The 18035-nt window shown below is 37.7% G+C and overlaps 1 protein-coding gene across 1 annotated transcript in view; it reads left to right on the top strand.

The window, feature by feature from the left end:
- b3glcta (beta 3-glucosyltransferase a) overlaps window positions 1–18035 on the top strand; it is a 75406-nt gene that overhangs the window by 20925 nt on the left and 36446 nt on the right. Inside the window, exon 3 of the mRNA XM_005926431.3 lies at window positions 10786–10825. Coding sequence (XP_005926493.1) covers window positions 10786–10825 — 40 coding nt within the window. The remainder of the gene's footprint in view (window positions 1–10785; window positions 10826–18035) is intronic.

Here is an 18035-nt window from a genome sequence, read left to right on the forward strand (position 1 = left end):
GAACCAGCCAGAAATAGCTTTAATGTTCCATCAATCAGTAGCCATGCCAGTTTCTTCAAAAGCTAATTAATCAGTAAGTATGATTAAAAGAAAATACAACACTGCTGTTAAATAGAAGCCCACATATCTTCATCTAGTTACTCTTAATAACAGTGGAAAGTGTTTTTAAATGGTCCTCTGGGTTTTTTTTTTTCCAAATGGCAAGTATGCCTTGAGAGGAACAAGCTGGGGCTAAGATAAGTAGTATTCTTGTTTGTAAGTAAGATAAGAAGGAGAGTTTTGTATGAAAGTTAATGTGGGTTGTTGTCTTTAGTCTGTGCCTCTTGTGTGTAGCTGGCTGCTGTGTGGTTGTTACTGTGACCATCTGCCTTTGATCAAATGGTGTCATTTTTGCTTTATCCAGACATGGTTTAAAATGGGGAGTTTTAATTAGCTGTGCAGAAACAAGGCCTCCATCTATGTCATCAGAGGACTAACAATATTCTGATTAATTTATGCCGAGATATAGGCCACAATCATTAGGATTGTAATGGTTCCAAAACTAAGACCTAATCAGTGATACAAACATCCACAGTCTCATATGGCTGTTCCATCTTCCCGTTTCACAAAGCTGTGCCGCCCACCACCTTTCCCACCCGGCCTGACCAGCTGCCACAACTCTTACTGTTGGTAATGAATGGATGTTACAGAGAGAAACGTTGCAGAAGTGTATCAGCTCATTGGATGAATGTAAACACAGACACGAGGGGATTATGTGTAGCAGACATCGCAGAAAATGGAAGGAAAAATATGTTAAACTAGAGTCTGTCTAACCATTTTTGTCTTGGTATAAATAGCATGTGTAAAATGCACTGGCTGAGAAACAACTTAATGTATGTAGGCCTACTGGTATAAAGTAGGTCTACCTGTTAGATACATAGGAGTTGGTTAAAATAATAAAGAGAAATGTGTAGTCCTGTGTGACTGATCTCATTTTCTAAATATTGATAGGTAAAATTTTGTCAAAAACATTTATCAGGCATGTTATGAAGAGGCCACGGAACATAGTGTGACCCTGAATAACCTACACAGCAGGGCTTGACAGTAACGGCTGCCCATTGCCCCAGGCAACCAGATTTGGACCACTGTCAACAATTTTGTGCTGTCTGGTCGTCTGTGTTGGCAACAGTTCTCCAGTGCTTAGAAAAGCAAAGCTAAATCCCTCAGAGAACAGTCTTCAAACTAAGCAAAAGTGCCCTCATTGAACTATTTCACTGCGTGAGAAATAGAAGAAAAAATGAATAATAACACAATAGATCGGTATTATTGCCAAATAAGACGAGCCAAATCTCCAGAAAAGTTTAGGAGTTAAATACTGTGTATGTTTGGGGAAAAAAATGCACCTTAAACTCTGTAACATGAAAAGAAAAAAAAAAAAAAAGACTTATCCTGATATTTCAATATCAGTTCGGGTAAGGAGGCAGGGGCAAAAACCAACACAGCGGGTCACCTATGGAAAGATTAATCAACAATGCACTTCAACTATTAGCTCAGTAAATCAGTGCTGTGTTTTTGATAAGAAAGACCCCTTTTGAGACTCGACCGGTGTCTCTAGAAAAGAAAAGGGGAAAAAAAGAAAAAAAATTAAACCCGGCTTGCAGGAGTTAAATATTAATCCCGTTGTAATTTAACATCCTAAATTCATTACCTTGCAAATGTGAAATTTATATTCAGTGGCATCATTCTTTCATTCTTACTTTTACTTTGGATTGTTAATAAAGCTGATGATGATGCTTGTTGCTAGGGATACAGCTATAACTTTATGCCAGTTAATTACATTTTAGAGTTACTTGATTTGATGCATATAATTACTTACTTACATTTATTTTGGTTAGCTGAATTGTAAAAATGATTAAGGGTGCATGCAGTCATATACCCTCAGTATTAGCTAACAACAGCCTGCTTTAAATCTCCCTATACACTTTGCCTGTGCCTTCTTAAGTACCAGGGCTTTCAGAACAAATCTACATCAAGTGAATCTCTCATGGTAGTCCCGGTGATTTGACTTCTTCTACTTCTATTTGATGCAGAAGCAGAGAGAAGATCTTTCTGTCATTATATTATTGCAAATGTTGTCACATTAGAAGAATCGAAATAACAACATCTTTTCTTTTTTCTTTTTTTTTTTGCTCCAGTTTTATTCCCCTTTTTTGATATTAAAATAATACTGAAAGTTAAAAAAAAACATATATACTTTTTAGCTCTGTAATTTAGCAAATGCAACAAAAAATATGCTATTAATGTAATGAAAATGCGTCAGAAGATTCATTGTAAGGCTTAGATATGTTTTTGGTTCGATATAAATATTTTTACTCAAAATGGCTCAAACATTGCTTAGATTGATAGTCTTTGGTCTATACAGTGTTATAGTTACTAAACCATATGTACAGTTGAGACAATCATTGTTTGATCTCCTGCTAAATTTCTAAGTTTGCTCACTTCCAAAGAAATAAAGAGTCTAATTTTTATGGTAGTTTCAGAGAGTCAGAATATTAATCAAAAATCCAGAAAAAATATCATCCATCAGTTCATTTATCCATCCATCTATCCATTTGAAAATACATTATATAAAAGATGAATTGACTTGAGTCATGGTTTGAATGTCATTGAAGTTCTGGCTCCCGTATGGCATACAGATTATAATCAATCAATCATATTCACTCACCCATCCAAATCATTGAAATTAGGGGTTCCAAACACTTCCATGGCCACAAGTGTATAAAATCAAGCACATAGGCATGCAGACTGCAAACATTTGTGAAAAATGGGTTCCTCTCAGGAGCTGAGTGAATTCCAGTGTGGTACTGGGCAAGTACAACACATCCAGTTGTGAAATTCCATCACTACTAAATATTTCACAGTCAACTTTTAGTGGTATTATAACAAAGTGGAAGCGATTGGGAACAACAGCACGTCAGCCGCAAAGTATTAGGCCACGTAAAATCGCAGAGCAAGTTCAGCTAAAGCTAAGGCGCATGAGTACAGAGGTTGGCAACTTTAGCCAGAGTCAGACACTACAGACCTCCAAACTACATGCGGGCCTTCACATTCACGCCTAAGAACACTGTACAGAGAGCTTCGTGGAATGGGTTTCCATGGCTGAGCAGCCATGGATGGGGAAGTGACAACTCTTGGTATGATTATTTGGAAAAGGAAGAAATACAAAGAGGTGGAGCTCCATGCTAGATCTTGCTTCATGGAATGTAGATGACCATAACAAGCTGGTGGATCACCCAGAAACTACATGGGAGGAGCTTGTTAATGATTCAGAGGCAGTTGGAACACAGTCACCAAGAACACTATTGGTGACACACTACACCATAATAGATTTAAATCTTGCAGCACTCGCAAGGTCGCCGGCTCAAGTAGGCACATGTACAAGTCTGTCTTAAATTTGCCAGTGAATTACTGAGTCCAAGCGGGCTTTGGAGAAATTACTGTGGTCAGATGAAACAAAAATAACGCCATTTGGCATCAACTCAACCTGCCATGATTGGAGCAAGAGAAATACTGAGTGTGACCCAAAGAACACCAAATCCACAGTCAGGCATGGAGGATGACTTCATCACTGAGAAGCCAATTGACAAAGCCATGTGCTGTAAACTCTTTAACAAGAACCTCTTTCCTTCAGCCAGAACATTAAAAGATGGGTTATGGATGGGTCTGCCAACATGAAAGTGACCCAAAACATACCAGGCGTAGCTAAAGAAGAAGCACCCAAAGTCATGAAGTGGTCAGACAATCTCCAGACCTCAATCCTATAGAAAAATCTGTTGATGGAGCCGAATGTTCAGGTTGCCATTTGGCAGCCAAGAAAACTAAAGGATTTAGAGAATTTCTATAAAGATGAGCGCCAAAATCCCTCCCAATATGTATGCAAAACTGGTGACAAACTACCAGGAATATCTGGCTGCTGTGCTTTTCAACAAGGGTTGGCAAATATGAAGTCGTGTTTTGCTCGGGGATTAAAATTCTTATTTCACTCAGTTTATGTCTTTTTTGCAATGTGTTGATGTTTTCTCTCTCTCCATTAAAATGAAATAACCATAAAAATAGAGACTGCTCATTTGTTTGTGAGTGAGCAAATTTGCTAATTCAGCAGGCGATCAAATAATTATTTCTTCCACTGTATTGCAACAGACCAATACAAATGGTACATGAATGGAAGCACTCATCAACCTGACAATGGTGGCATTGTGGGAGAAAGTAAAAAAAACAGCAAAAAGTCTTGTGAAAGCAGAAGGCCTGTTTGTGAGATATGTCCTCCGACTATAATTTAGTTTATAACATTCATATTACTTAATGTTTGCAATAAATAACGAATTGCTGTGTAGGCACTTTCATTTCAGTCTCTTTGTACTTTGACTACTTCTGCTACTTCTGCTATGATCCAAACCCAGTGGTTCCCACTAAGTACAAACATGTCACAAGTAATTATAGTATCATTTTTCATAAAAGTTGAATAATTTCATTGAAGAGCTGGGCACTTTAGCTTTTTGCAAATGTAGCTCAAACAGGAATAAGAAGCACCTGTGTTAAGGTCTACTTTCATTTTCATGTGGTGCATATTTAGAATGTATTGCAGAAGGATGGTGCATGTGGGACTAACTCAAGATAAACCACAGCGTGTTTATCATAAGCAAAGAACATGTCAGCCAGTGCAAGTGGATCACTGGTGACTCACTGACATGTTTAATAATTTTTGGACGACGACAGAGCTCCGTGGCTCAGAGGAGAAAGCTTTATTTGGCTTTGGCTATGTGGGCAATATTTGTTGCATGAATTCATTGTTGTGTTTTGTCTTTCTTGAGCTCAAACTATTTGTTGATTAACCACATGAGCCATCATATGAAAGAAAACCCAGAATAAATAAATGTCAAGCAACATCTGAAATGTGAAAATATGCATCTTTTATGTTTTTATATTAGTGCATATAACTTCATGTATTCTAGGTTTTGTCATTCTTATTTATTAGTGCCAGACACTTAAGGATGTCACCTTGCTGTCTGTTGAAATTTGACTTTTATTTTAATAGTAATAAATATTAAGTGAATGGTTGATCAGTATCGCTTTCATGGGAGGTGTTGACCAAGACATTTGTCTTTCCTTCTTATTTGAAATGCTTCTATGGAACATCATAACATGCATGTGCTTACTAATTTTTGGCATCAGTAACAGCAATGTCTATGGCCTGATATGATACTTTTCAACTGCTGTCAACAAAATGCTGAAAAGGGCTAGGAAGAAAACCTGAAAAGAATAGCTTCCTAATGTTGAGACAGGAGACATTTTAACTCATTAAGTCATTACACATTAGCAGTTTTGCTTGTGTGAAAAATTGGCAAAGAATAAAATTTTAATCTGTCAGTTCTCTGGACACCCTAAAATAGGGGAGGGATGTGAAAGACGTTTTGATTCTTAAACCGCTCAATAGCTCTAAAAGCATCCATAAAATGAAGGTGACAATTTGGAATCATCTTAATTTATAGTTAAAGCTGCAATTTTAAAATAGACAGCCCTCCTCCTGGAACTAGTTCCTACTCGCTGTTCTAAACCATTCCAGCTACACAAAGCACAGGCATATGCATACTAAGACTTTGCATGCAGATTTTTGGTGAATGTGTTCTGCTTTGCATCACTGTATCTAGTATAAAAGTTGTCAGATTGGCCAAAGCCTAAACACAATATTTCCTTTTATACTACTTTAGTTGTAATACTCTGAACGATTTTTTTATAATTTTGTGTAAAATTACACAAAAACACAAGAACCCAGTTTTAACACAAATATAGACCAATATAATCTCCAACCTTTCACATTCTTAAGGTGCTCAGAGTCCTTCTAGACATCAGCTTCTCTGAACATCACACATTTTCCACATGTCGAAATCCAGAAAATCCTGCAACCTTGAAACATGCTTGCCATCAGTAAACAGAAATCTAATCTGACCTGACGGGTCACTCATGTCAGTGAAGCGTCTGTGTCCTCGGGGACTGAGAGCCGTAACAGGGCCGGGAACTCGTCTTTGTGTGTATGTGAAGAGCATCCAAATAAAAGGCAGGGATCAAAAGGTTGTCATTGCGGTGTCCTTGATTACGTAACAATCGCATTAGGTAGGCTGAGGATCGTTCTTCAGTTTACACATGTACACCTCTGAGTACCTTTACTGCAGTGCTGCCTTTGTTCTAAGGTTACACTACACGAGGCACAATCTTTCTGTCTGTCTGCATCAGTGTTGTGGTGTCTTAGATCAAAAGCGCTCAAGGGATGGTGAAACTAACCCCTTCAGATGGACAGTATAGACTCTCAGCAATTTCTTTTTAACACCAATGGGTGTCTGATTCCTGCTGCAAATGGCTGACAGCCTGCTGTCAGATGGGATTAGGAAGAGCCTTACCTGCGTGCAAAAGTATAGAAGGCTAAGAAGAGCCGGATTCTGTGAGCTGAGACTAATTAATCTCTCAGTAATAGTAAAAATGATATGAGACCTGATGTGAGTTCACTCTGGCGTGGAATATGAGATCATTTACCAAAGAAAGATTTGTAGCCCTTGTGTCACCCAGGGATTTTATGAAGTGAAACCAAAGAGATGGCTTTAAAAGGAATTTTAGGTAAAATCCAATGACTCATTTCTTCACCATATAAATTTGTTGTTGAAGCAGATTTTATTTCCATGTTGTTTACATGCAGGTAATAGATCAAGCTTGTAAAGAGGCCACAATATGCTCTTTTGTAGGTTCATAAATTTATTCTGGAGGTTTTCTGGAATTGGTTGACATCATTTCCTATTTGAAAAAACTTTTTTTATTCTTACCGTGCATGCAGCACTTCACTTCACCGTTTGTCTGAAACGCTTTGTTTTATGTTCTTTCTCTCTAAAGCCTCCGTATTAAACCTAGTCTGCTTTGATTGGTCAGCCAGCTATCCATTATGTAATGCCTTCTTTTCTGATTTTTGCAGACCAGGGAACTGCTGCAAAAATCCAACTCTGAACTATGCCTGGTTCAGGCAGCAGCCTTTGAGAGAAGACAGTAAAAACGAGGGCAACAGTGTTGAAACGTAATTTTAATCAATGATTCTTTGCTCCGCATAAATCAGGAATTTGTTTTGAAGAAAATTGCGCTTGCTCTGCTCATCCTCTGTTCTAACTAGTAAGCAGGCATCTCACTGTAATACACAAAATCTTTGTCTGTATGTTTGGTCCACACAACTCTTGTTACACAATCCAGACTTCAGCGACCACACTTGGCACACAGGTACATGTTAGGTCCCTGAAGGTTCTTATCTATATCAGATATTATGATGTCAAACCACCTACCAACAGGCTAAAATGAATAATGTTTTACATTTTATTAAAGCATTACATCATTTTAATTTCACAACAGTAACAATTGATTTGTATTGAAAAAACCTGAATTATGCATTAAATATAATGACACAATCATGTTGCCTGGCAACCACCTACCAAAATGGGCCATTTTTAATATTTATGCACCCGTAACACTTTATAAAACCATCATATCATTTTAATCTCATGACTATGACTTCTAATTTATAGCCACACATTTAAATATTGTAATATATTGCAATATATCTCATATGTTATGATGCCATCAGTAATGGATTAAAATTAAATTCATTTTCTGTGGGAGAAAATAATCCTCTTTGTTATAGACTTCTAACCTTGTACCATTCTATACATGCAGAAACAATATGTAAAATACACTCAAGAAAAGCATAATATGACGTCTTTGAAAGAAAAAGTCCAGTTAAACATCAACAACCCAGAATTTGATCAATCTGCACAAGCTTGAAAAAACAAAACAACCTTCAAAAGAAAATGAAACTCACGGCACATTGTACTGACTGCTTTCCAACTTCTATTTCAGCAGTGAGGTGGCATTAAACCTTTGCAGTAGAAGAGAGCTAAACAAAATGAAGTAATTAAAAACAAAAAGTCAGACCTCATATTCAAAACATGATAGAAATCTGACATTTTATGCTTTTTATAGTTTCAGTTAAGAGTTGTTGTTTTTTTTAATATACTTTATATTCCCCTTCTCTGTCCTACATAGATTTGATGTTTTGATGCCTGTATTTATTGGTAGGTTTTTTGTTTTGTTTTTGTTTTTCTCAGTGGAGCTGAAGCTTCACTGAGGTTTCATTTTCATTCTGTCAACTATTTATTTATTTTTTAATGCGTCAATTGATAAGGGATAAAACGCAATGCGATGGCAATGCGCCTATAAGTAGTATAAGAAAAAAAACAAACAGAAAAAGATTCAGATTTTAACGTCTGGCACGTTGTTTTCTCATTCTGCTTAGTGTTTTGGGGTTTTCTATGCTAAATGAAGATTATTTGACATAACTTTGTTGTGTTTTTTACTTTTTGGAAAATCCACCATTCACTGGAGGTTAATAGATACTCTATGTAAAAATAATCGTGTTTAAAGCAATGTCTTGCTGAAGTAAGCGAATAAAAGAAAATGCATCAAGAAAGTACATCAGGTAGCGTAAGCAGGTGTTAGAGCTGAAAATAACATTGTATAAATAAGCACAAAGAGTTTACAGCGTGTGCAGGTGAGAAGATGAAATGTGAGCCGAAAATTCCGGGTTGAGTAATGGAGCTGAGTTTGAAGGCTAAACAGAGGGTAAAATGCTGTGCAGCTGTTTCACAGTGCAATAGCACATGATTCTAGGAAGCTGTACCAGCAACAATTTCTACCCCGTCACTACAAGAGATCGGTAACTGAGAAAAGGAATATGCCAAGAACGTGCTCTTGCATGTGATTGAACAGTCAAAACAGTCCCTCGCTGGATGATGATGATGTGTTGGAAATGTTCAGCTTTTGCTGTCAGATGACCCAGTGGATTTTCTTTTTTTTTGCAATATTTGTGGCCAGAGGCAGCTGCGTCAGGAGCCCCGCTGTGCCAAAACAGTGGTCTACATAAAATAAATGAGGAGGCTCCTTTTTTTCTGACTCAACACAGATTGTATTACAAGAGTTCATAACAAAATAACTGATTTAAAATGGAAAAAAGACACAACATTACAAAATGATTTAGATTGGTGTAGGGGTACAGGGTCTATTTTGACATTTCTCATTAAAGTGTGTCACAAAGCATTAGGCCTTGTTAAGGGTTGTCTAAAAATCATTTTCATGTGCACATTATATACACACAAACATTTGTACACATACAATCAATATAATTGGCAATGTTTGACAGAGCAGGTAATTCGTCATAATGGATGTCTTGATTTATTTTTTTCCTTGTAGTCACAGTGCAGTGATTTACTGTTTCTTCTGTGCCCCAGAGTGAAGTTGTGCTGGGGGAGACAGAGTGAAAAGCATGTGGCACGCCTCTGTCACAACCACCATATATATAGCAATTTCTACACCCCTTTAATTCATACCTCCACTTTTTGAGTAGTTTCTCTTCCATAATAACCTGCTATATTTTCAAGTTGAAGAGATTTTATAAGACTAATTATCTGATAACAAGTCAGATTCTCCTGGCTTATGAGATGCTTTTTTTTTCCTTAGGTGCCTTCTCTCTTCAGCTAACGAAATGATTTCAAACGAGTAATGTCTGATAAGATGAGACAGAAGCCTTGTGGGCATGACTAATGCTACTGAGTCCAATTAAGCTGATGTACCCACTGAATCAAATCACCCTGATATGATCTTGTCTGCCTGTGCATATATTGCCTCTAACTCTGATCACCTGAAAAAATAGGAAAAGACAGAGAGCATCACACATGCACAAATCACTGCTGTGTTAATGGCGTTATGGATGCCAGTTTTTTTTTTTGTTTTTGTTTTTCCAGTTTATTACATCTCATGTCAAATGCTCAATTTTGAGATTTGGTCAATTAACAGAGGGGACGTGCAGGAAACGTGCACACCACAAAAATAAATGATGTGTACTCACAACAGTTATAGGAAGGTGTTCAGGAGGAAAGTGGGTAAATTAATGGGCTGTTCTCTAATCTAGAAATTGTTAGTTTGTAAATGTGCTGAGATAGCACATTTATATGTAGCCTGCTTCTTGCAAATGCCACCAAACTACTGTGAATCCCTGTAACCGCTGTACCACACCCACCGACAGTGAATTTATGACTTAGTTAAGCTATCTGAAGGCTGCAACAGCTTGCCAGTGAAATGATTGTTAGTCTAGAGGAAGTCATAAATCAAAAAAGGGTTTGGTTTGTCATTATCTATTAATACTCTGCAGCTCTCGGTCTAGAGTTCTGGAAACAGGCACAACTCAGACATTCATGCAATCTTCCCCAAGACTGAAAAATTTTACTCTGAAAGATAGAGGTGAAAGACAGCTCTTCAAAGTTTCCCTGGCTTGTGATTGATTTACTCATCCTTCCATGGTCTGCAGCCAGTGCTGACAGCTCTGGAGGTGGAACAGTGCAGAATGCCTTAATTGAGCCTCATGCACAGAGCTTAATGCTGCAGGCACAAAACCCACACAATTAGGATGGGCTAATGACGTGGGGTGTCGCCCATTATATTTCCAAATATCCTGTAGGGGATTCCATATTTAGTATCACTAAGTCTTAATTAGTGATTAGCGAGAGGAAATGGAGTATTTTGCAAAAGAAAAAAAAAAGATTTTCACACAATTCATATTTTGACACTTTTTACATGATATGTTAAAACAAAGAAGAGAATGTATGTGGGTCATTATTTGAAGACTGCAATTTGAATTATTAAAAAGTCTCTCTGTCTTTTCAGAGCCAGGATGATTTGCACGTCATTCACAACAATCAGCTGGGTAAGTCTTTTATTCCTAATTAGTAGTAAAAAATAGAAAGTGGAAAAAAAAAACTTGTGTGTTTGTGGAGCGTGTATAATTTTTAATATTGTGTGTGTGTGTGTGTGTGTGTGTGTGTGTGTGTGTGTGTGTGTGTGTGTGTGTGTGGTTTGCTAATAAAACACTTAAAAGCAGAAGGAAACTGGAAAATAACAAATTCGTGTTTAGGAGGGAAACTGAAAACCTGAATCACATTATCCTGTACTTGCAGTGCTCAGACAAGGGAGCATATGCTTAAACAGTATGTCCTTATCTGCTGTAGATACAGCTAAGGACACAAAGAAAATTAGTCAACATATACTATGTGTACCACTTTACAGTAATTTCAAATGCTTAATTAAAAAATACAAATGATTTAGTTCTAGATCTGACTGGAACTTATTTTGGACCCCAAAGGTCATTTTACTAGTTGACAATATGTCAACAAATATAGTTTCAATCTTATAGCCACAACTGAGAATTATAACTTAATTACTTTTAGCCTGATGGGTTGTTTTTTTTCATCCATTCATTACACCCCATTGTTCCATTTGTTTTCTACCACTTATCTCTGGCTGGGTCCTGGGTGTAGAGGCTATACAGGGGGTTTCAGACATCCTACTTCCTAGGAACATTGGGGTGAGATGAGATGTATAAAATCCAGTGAAGTCTGGGTCATGCAACAGATTTACTCTGAGCTCCATCTGCATCTACAAGCTCCTCACCCTATCTCTAAGCCTTAGCACAGCTATCACAAATTTTGTCTGCTTGATCTCACTCTTTCAAAAACTACCTAGAGCTCGTGAGAGCAGGTTAGGACTGGAACATACACTCACTGGGCACTTTGTTAGGTATATCTTTTCAACTGCTCAATAGAACAAATATCTAATCAGTCAATCTCAAGGTGACCTATTTGTCTATATTTGCCATGCAGACATGGTGAAAAACTTGCTGAATATCAAACCAAGCATAAACCAGACATCGATTAAACACTTGAGCCTATTTTTACTGACCATGCTCAGTTCTGTATGAGCACAGTGTGTCCATCTTCTGATGGCTGTTTCCAGAAGGTTACGGTACCGTGTCACAAAACTCAGATCATCTCAAACTAGTTTCTTGAAAATTACAGTGTACTCAAATGGCCTCCACAGTCACCAGATCCCAGTATAACAGAGCAACTTTGGGATGTGGTGAAATGGAAGGCTCACATCATGGATGTGAAGCCAGGAAATCTGTAGCAACTGTTGCATGATGCTATTATGTCAATATAGTTGCTACATGTTAATTGGTGAGTGTAGAGCAACTAAAAGATTAAAAGCTTATCCTTTCTGCTAACCTGTACAATACCTGCATTGCTGCTGAAGCCACAGCAAGCTTTCTCTCCAGGTCACGCTGCCATATACCATTACTTTTGAACAGTATAGTAAAACTTCTTTAGGGAAACAACCCTTCCCTAATCCAAAGGCAGCAATCCAGCATCTCATGCTGGCGGCTTCACATTTGACTCCAAACAGCCCCAGACACTGAAGGTCATGCTCTGATGAACATTCTCTGCAATAATGTACACTATAATTATAATAACAAGATAATAAAAAGGTTGTTGCATTGGTTTACTGTGTGCTTTACCACAGTAAAAGTTATTTGTGTCTCTACCATTTTTTTTTTTTGCATGGTATGATATCATAGCAATGAGAACACTGGCTTTTTTAACTACCAGGTAGCAATAGTACAGCACCATGTAATGGAACAAGACTAAATAGTTATCATATTTAGTCTAAGCACAATTTTTCCCTTTACTAATAAAAATAGAGATTGTAAACAATTAATTGACCTACATTTCATTTTATAGGCAAATGGAGTATGATAAACATCCATACATTCCTAGAAGTATTCATATTTGTATGTACTTGATTATAAATACAGGTATTGCTGTCTTTGATAGTGGAGTTCTTGTATTCAATTTGATTTACAGTAGTTTGATGTTACTGTATTTGATAATTCAGATCAGACTAACTCAGTAGAACTAACCCGTAATTCCAGATGACATCCAAAGGGATGAACTATTGCTTAATATAGTTCAATTTTAAAGAGCGCTGTATGATGAAAGAATTGAATTGACATTATTGCTTGATAAAATCATGAATAATAAAACCTGAACTGAGTAATATTGGACAGTGTGAAATTTAAATGGCAAGTACTGCAAAATCAAAATAGTAAAATGGGTTTTGCTTATGCGTACCTTGAAAATTTAATCTTGAGAGTTTCGCAGACTTCATAAATAAAGTCCCATCTTTCTTCAACGACTTGACAGCAACCAGGAATTTCATAAGTAGAGCAAATAAAAAGATCTCATGCATGCTTTTCACGCTTCAGGGGACTCGCACAATCACCATCTGAGAGTGATTTTCGGGAGACTGCAGAGGAGTTTGGAGCCCGCTTTCTGGACCTCTGCCTGTTCATTCAACTGGGTCACCACAGACGCAAAAGCACACAAAAGCAACTTCGTAATGCTCTCATTTGGCACCTCGGCACAGAAAGGAAATACAAACAGACAGCGATCTGAAAAATGGAGCTACACTATCTGGCACTGCCATAGTAATTCCCTTTGTCACACCAGAAAAGCTACGCTCGCCTGCAGAGAATGTTGTTTGTGGGCAGGAATGTAAAAGATGAATCAAGGAGAGCCAGACTCCCTTTTGTTTTAACAATACAGCAAACTTCAGGAGGTCTGACTGGATTGTTTATTTTAAAAGCCCCAGTAACATTTGATGGGTATTAGAAGTCATTCATTTAGCAATCTTTCTTCAGAGGGAGTACAGGGTGCAGACTTTAAATAAAGTAAATGCATTATGTGCAGTATGTACATGCTACAGATATTCATAGATGGAACAAAAAATAAAAAAACAGTGTGAGCCCACCGGCCATATTGTGCAATAAGTAGTGCTTTAAAAATGCAGCATGCTACATCTTAACAACAGATAACTAAATTGTTGAGAGTGTGACCTACCTAAATGCACTGGGTATAGAACTGTTCAAATACAGATAGATGCTTAGATGTGCATGTTCCCCATCAGTTTCCAGGGCTGCAAGTCTCTCCCACTGCGCTATCACCGAATGGAATCTGATTTTTTTTTTTCCTTTTACTCTGTTAAATGTGTTCTGCACATTAATTTCCAAGGTTTTGTTTGGTCTTTCATCAAAGCTCCAAAGTACCATCATAAATCTATCCCGGCACGAGGACGCGTCTTCAACTTGTTGATAAAAGTGAGCAAATTTCGAAATGAGACTATTGTATTACATTACAATAGGTTTGTGTCTCTCATCTTATTTTTTCTCTCTTGATCAGTTTGTATTGAAGTAAAAAAAAAAATTTATTGTTCAGCATGACAAAAACAATTAAACAATCCAAAGCTTGTAAGGCCTTTATCTGTCTAGCTTAATCAGTTCAGTCATTTCATTTCACTATCACACTGCTAGTCCAAAGAGGAAAAGATCAAATGGATAAAACGTGTGTTTTATATGCATACTGGCACAGCAGAGAAGTCCGAGTTATGAATGGCAATACATGTAAGAAAAACAGAAAACTATCTCCTATTAAAACAACTTCAAAAGAAGTTCACGTGCATTGTTTGTGCCATTTAGAAATACTGTATCAGGAGGTAAAACATCTGAACAAGAATAACTTTTCTGCCAATTCCAATTATTTTTATTAGGTAGATCCAACGCAGTGTTTATAACTTACATACATGGCTAAATGAGGCAGTTTTTGACTAAAATCTATCCAGGTCACCACTTAAACCATAGTAATCCATTACTTATTAGGCTAATTTTAAAACCATCAGTGGAGATATGTGAGGTTAATTACTGACTTCATAAGAAGTCCTAAAACTTTTCATTTGAACTTTTGTCTTTTTTTCCCTTCTATTAGGGACACATTAATTAGCAGCATATTATAAGAATAGAATGGAAACCTTAATACAGACATCATTAATTACATTAATATAGTCTAATGGTACCTTTGCTGTTTATTTGGGTCCTCACCAGTATCTGTGTGTGGTCTTTTTTTTCTAGTATATTTCTTTCATTTTCAAAATGTTTATTAAAATGTTAAATCGATGTACTAGAAAGTTGATATAATAAATAAATAACCTTAAATTGTTTTTCAGGGAATGTACCAGCATTGGGCAGATCCAAGGTGTATTGCCCAAAGCTGTGTTTTAAATCTGGATCTAAATGTATACTGCTATATAGTTGAGGTTATATACTAACTCTATTCTACATCTCCTTTTTCAGAACAAAACCTAAATGCCAGAATTTAAATCCAATTATCACTATAGCAGTTGTTAATCCTAGGAAAGCTGTGTTACTGTCCCGTATGCGGCTATCTTATATTTATTCAGTGGCTCAGAGCCAGCCTCTCCAGGCCAAGAGGACACGCGAGAAGATAGAATGCATATCAATGTTCACAAGATGTTGACTGAACTCCTTTTTCTAACTAGTATTTCTTATTTTCCTTTTGTTCCCCCTCCCTACAAACAGTGCTTTGCTGCTTGCTTGTGACAATGCTCTATTGTGTCTGTGTCTTTCCTTTATTCAAGTGGTAAATGGCTTGCACTTATAGGTCTTCTTAGAAGTTCTCAAACTCCTTTGCGTTGCTGCTTTGTGTCTCGTTCACTTTTTCCACATATTTACAATGGAGGTGCAGTTGTCATGCAAGGTGCTCACCAGCCACCGGGAGCATCCTGTTTAGTATTTTGCCCAAGGACACTTGTGGAGAAGCCAGGGATTAAATCTCTAGCCATGTGATTAGTGGAAAACCCGCTCAAACACCTGAACATAGCTGATGGCTTTATTTCATTTAATTTAAAAAGTAATTTAAAAAGCAGGCAACCATCCTGAGAAATGCAATCAGTCGTGGCATATATTGCCAAATAAGATATGAAAGCAAACATATTCCCAAAAATTCAGCTTTACAGAAATTAGAAAAAATGTTTTAACGTGATATCAAATCCATCCTCGACTCATTCGGTACTTTAATAGGTAACGAATGGGATTCATAAGCAAAACCTGGAATCTGTTAGGCGTTAATTGCCTGAGCTTCCTGAATTATTGATTCTAAGTGAGGTTTAAGGATTGCATTCAGCACTCATTAGTCTTTAGCAGAGTTATCCATGGAGTCAGGAACTCCAGAGAACCTCTAATGAGTGTGATTATCACAGGTTGGATGCAGCGTTTTTCAGCCTGTCCTTTTACATGTTGTAATTTCTATGTGTTTCTGTGTTACTACTTGAAGAGAATGTTTATAAAAGATTGCTTGTTTCGTTTCTTGGCGTTCCCATCTTGCTTCTATATCATGCACAGTCTTTCCTTTCCAGTCTGTTGTTGTTGTTGTTGTTGTTGTTGTTGTTGTTGTTGTTGTTGTTTTTCAATGCATGTGACTCCCTATCGTTGTCTGCTGGCTTTCTTCCTCATTCCGCTCCCTTTCTGTTGTTCCCCACTTTGGCGTTTTCCTCCCTGTGTTTTATTGAGAGATATTTATGATGCTGACCTTTTCAGCAGTAAGCTAAAAGTTAAATACACCATGCTCTCTATTGATCTTGTGCAGGCTAATTAAAAGTATGTATTAATAGAGGAAGATGGGTGATAGAAAATCATTTTTACTTACAGCAGGGGCCTTTGCCACACTAGATTATCATCTTTCAAGAAGGTAAATAATTTTTATTCCTAAAACTCAACCGAAAAAAAAAAGAAAAAAAAAAAAGAGGGTGTATTCATTTTGAATAACAAATCCTGGACCTGGTTGGTATTGTGGTCATGGTTAGTGTGGACAGAAAACTGCAACACAGTTTGCTCGATTGAATTTTGTCTCTTGCGTTTTGGACACGAGGAAGGGAAAGATGGAGGGGATTTTTTGGGAGATAGATGATTCTGGGCCATCTTGTCTCGGGGAGTCCAATGATGTGAGTCACTGGAGTGTAGCAGGTTTTACAGCAGCACAATCAGCTGCTGGATGGGGGGTTTGGCCTGCTGAGTATGGAAATGAGCTATTGACATCCTCTGTCATCTCTCACTATGTGCTGGCAATGAAGGGCTCTGAATCTGTCATGGCAGTGGTATTGTTCCCACAACAGCCTAATGGCCCCCTCCACAGAAGCCCATCCCTCTAGATCTTAGCCGACTTTTGTCATTGAAATTGCACTATGGATCTGATTTCCATCTTCTCCCAAACACACAAGCATATTTCTATATGTTTGCTGCCCCTTGCCTCGAACGTGTGTTTATTTGACTGCGGAGATGGAAATACTCGGGGCTGAGATGAAATGTTTCTGTGACAGTTCCACTGACTACACACACCTGCTCTGTGACACTGATGGAAATGACAGAGCTGCAGGAGAGCCTAGAGGTCAGTGGGCTCTCAGCTCCGCTGCCACTTGGCAACATCTGCAATCCTGCTCTAAGGAAGTGTCACTATTGATTTGTGTCAGTGAGGCGACAACACAGCACGGCCAGGCCACTAGAAGAACACAATCTATATACAGCCGTGTATCTCTCTCTCTCTGTATGCCCTCCTTTCCGTGTGCATACCTAGAAATACAAACACTTCAGCCTTGATTCTTTAATCAGCCTGATCATACCCTCTTATGCGCAGAGATGCTGAAGCTGTGAGTACACACGAGACTCGAAGCCTCCCTGTGGAGTTTTCCACAGATCAGATGGTGATGGCCTTTAAAGAGTGGTTTCATGAATTGAGAAAAGCATCAGATCAGAGAGAGAGGAGGAGGCAGAATTCTCCAGTGTTTCATTTCATCCAATATATTTCAAGGCTGATACAGTCCTTTTTTTTTTTTTTTTTTTTTTTTTTCTCTATGGAGTTGCCTCTGTGGAATGCTGAACGAGGGGAGATAAACGAATACTGCTTTCTAGTTCCATCGACCTGGCAAAATAAAATCATCTGCACCGAGGGGACTAGGGCATTGGCTTCATCTCCTCAGGAACCTTCAATCTCTTTCATTCAAGGCATATTATTTTCAGCCAAGAGGGATCCTTTGATAATTTAATTTAACTGCAGAAAAAAGCACTGTGTTGTGTGTTTTGCACCAGGGTGCAACGTCACATCTTGGGCCTGTTATTAAATAGATGAATTGATTGCATACTTTCACCTCTGGCAATTCTGCTATTAATACAGCTACTA

Source organism: Haplochromis burtoni, unplaced genomic scaffold (genome assembly GCF_018398535.1).
Source record: "Haplochromis burtoni strain Fernald_Lab_line unplaced genomic scaffold, NCSU_Asbu1 Contig_36, whole genome shotgun sequence".
Taxonomy (NCBI): Eukaryota; Metazoa; Chordata; class Actinopteri; order Cichliformes; family Cichlidae; genus Haplochromis; species Haplochromis burtoni.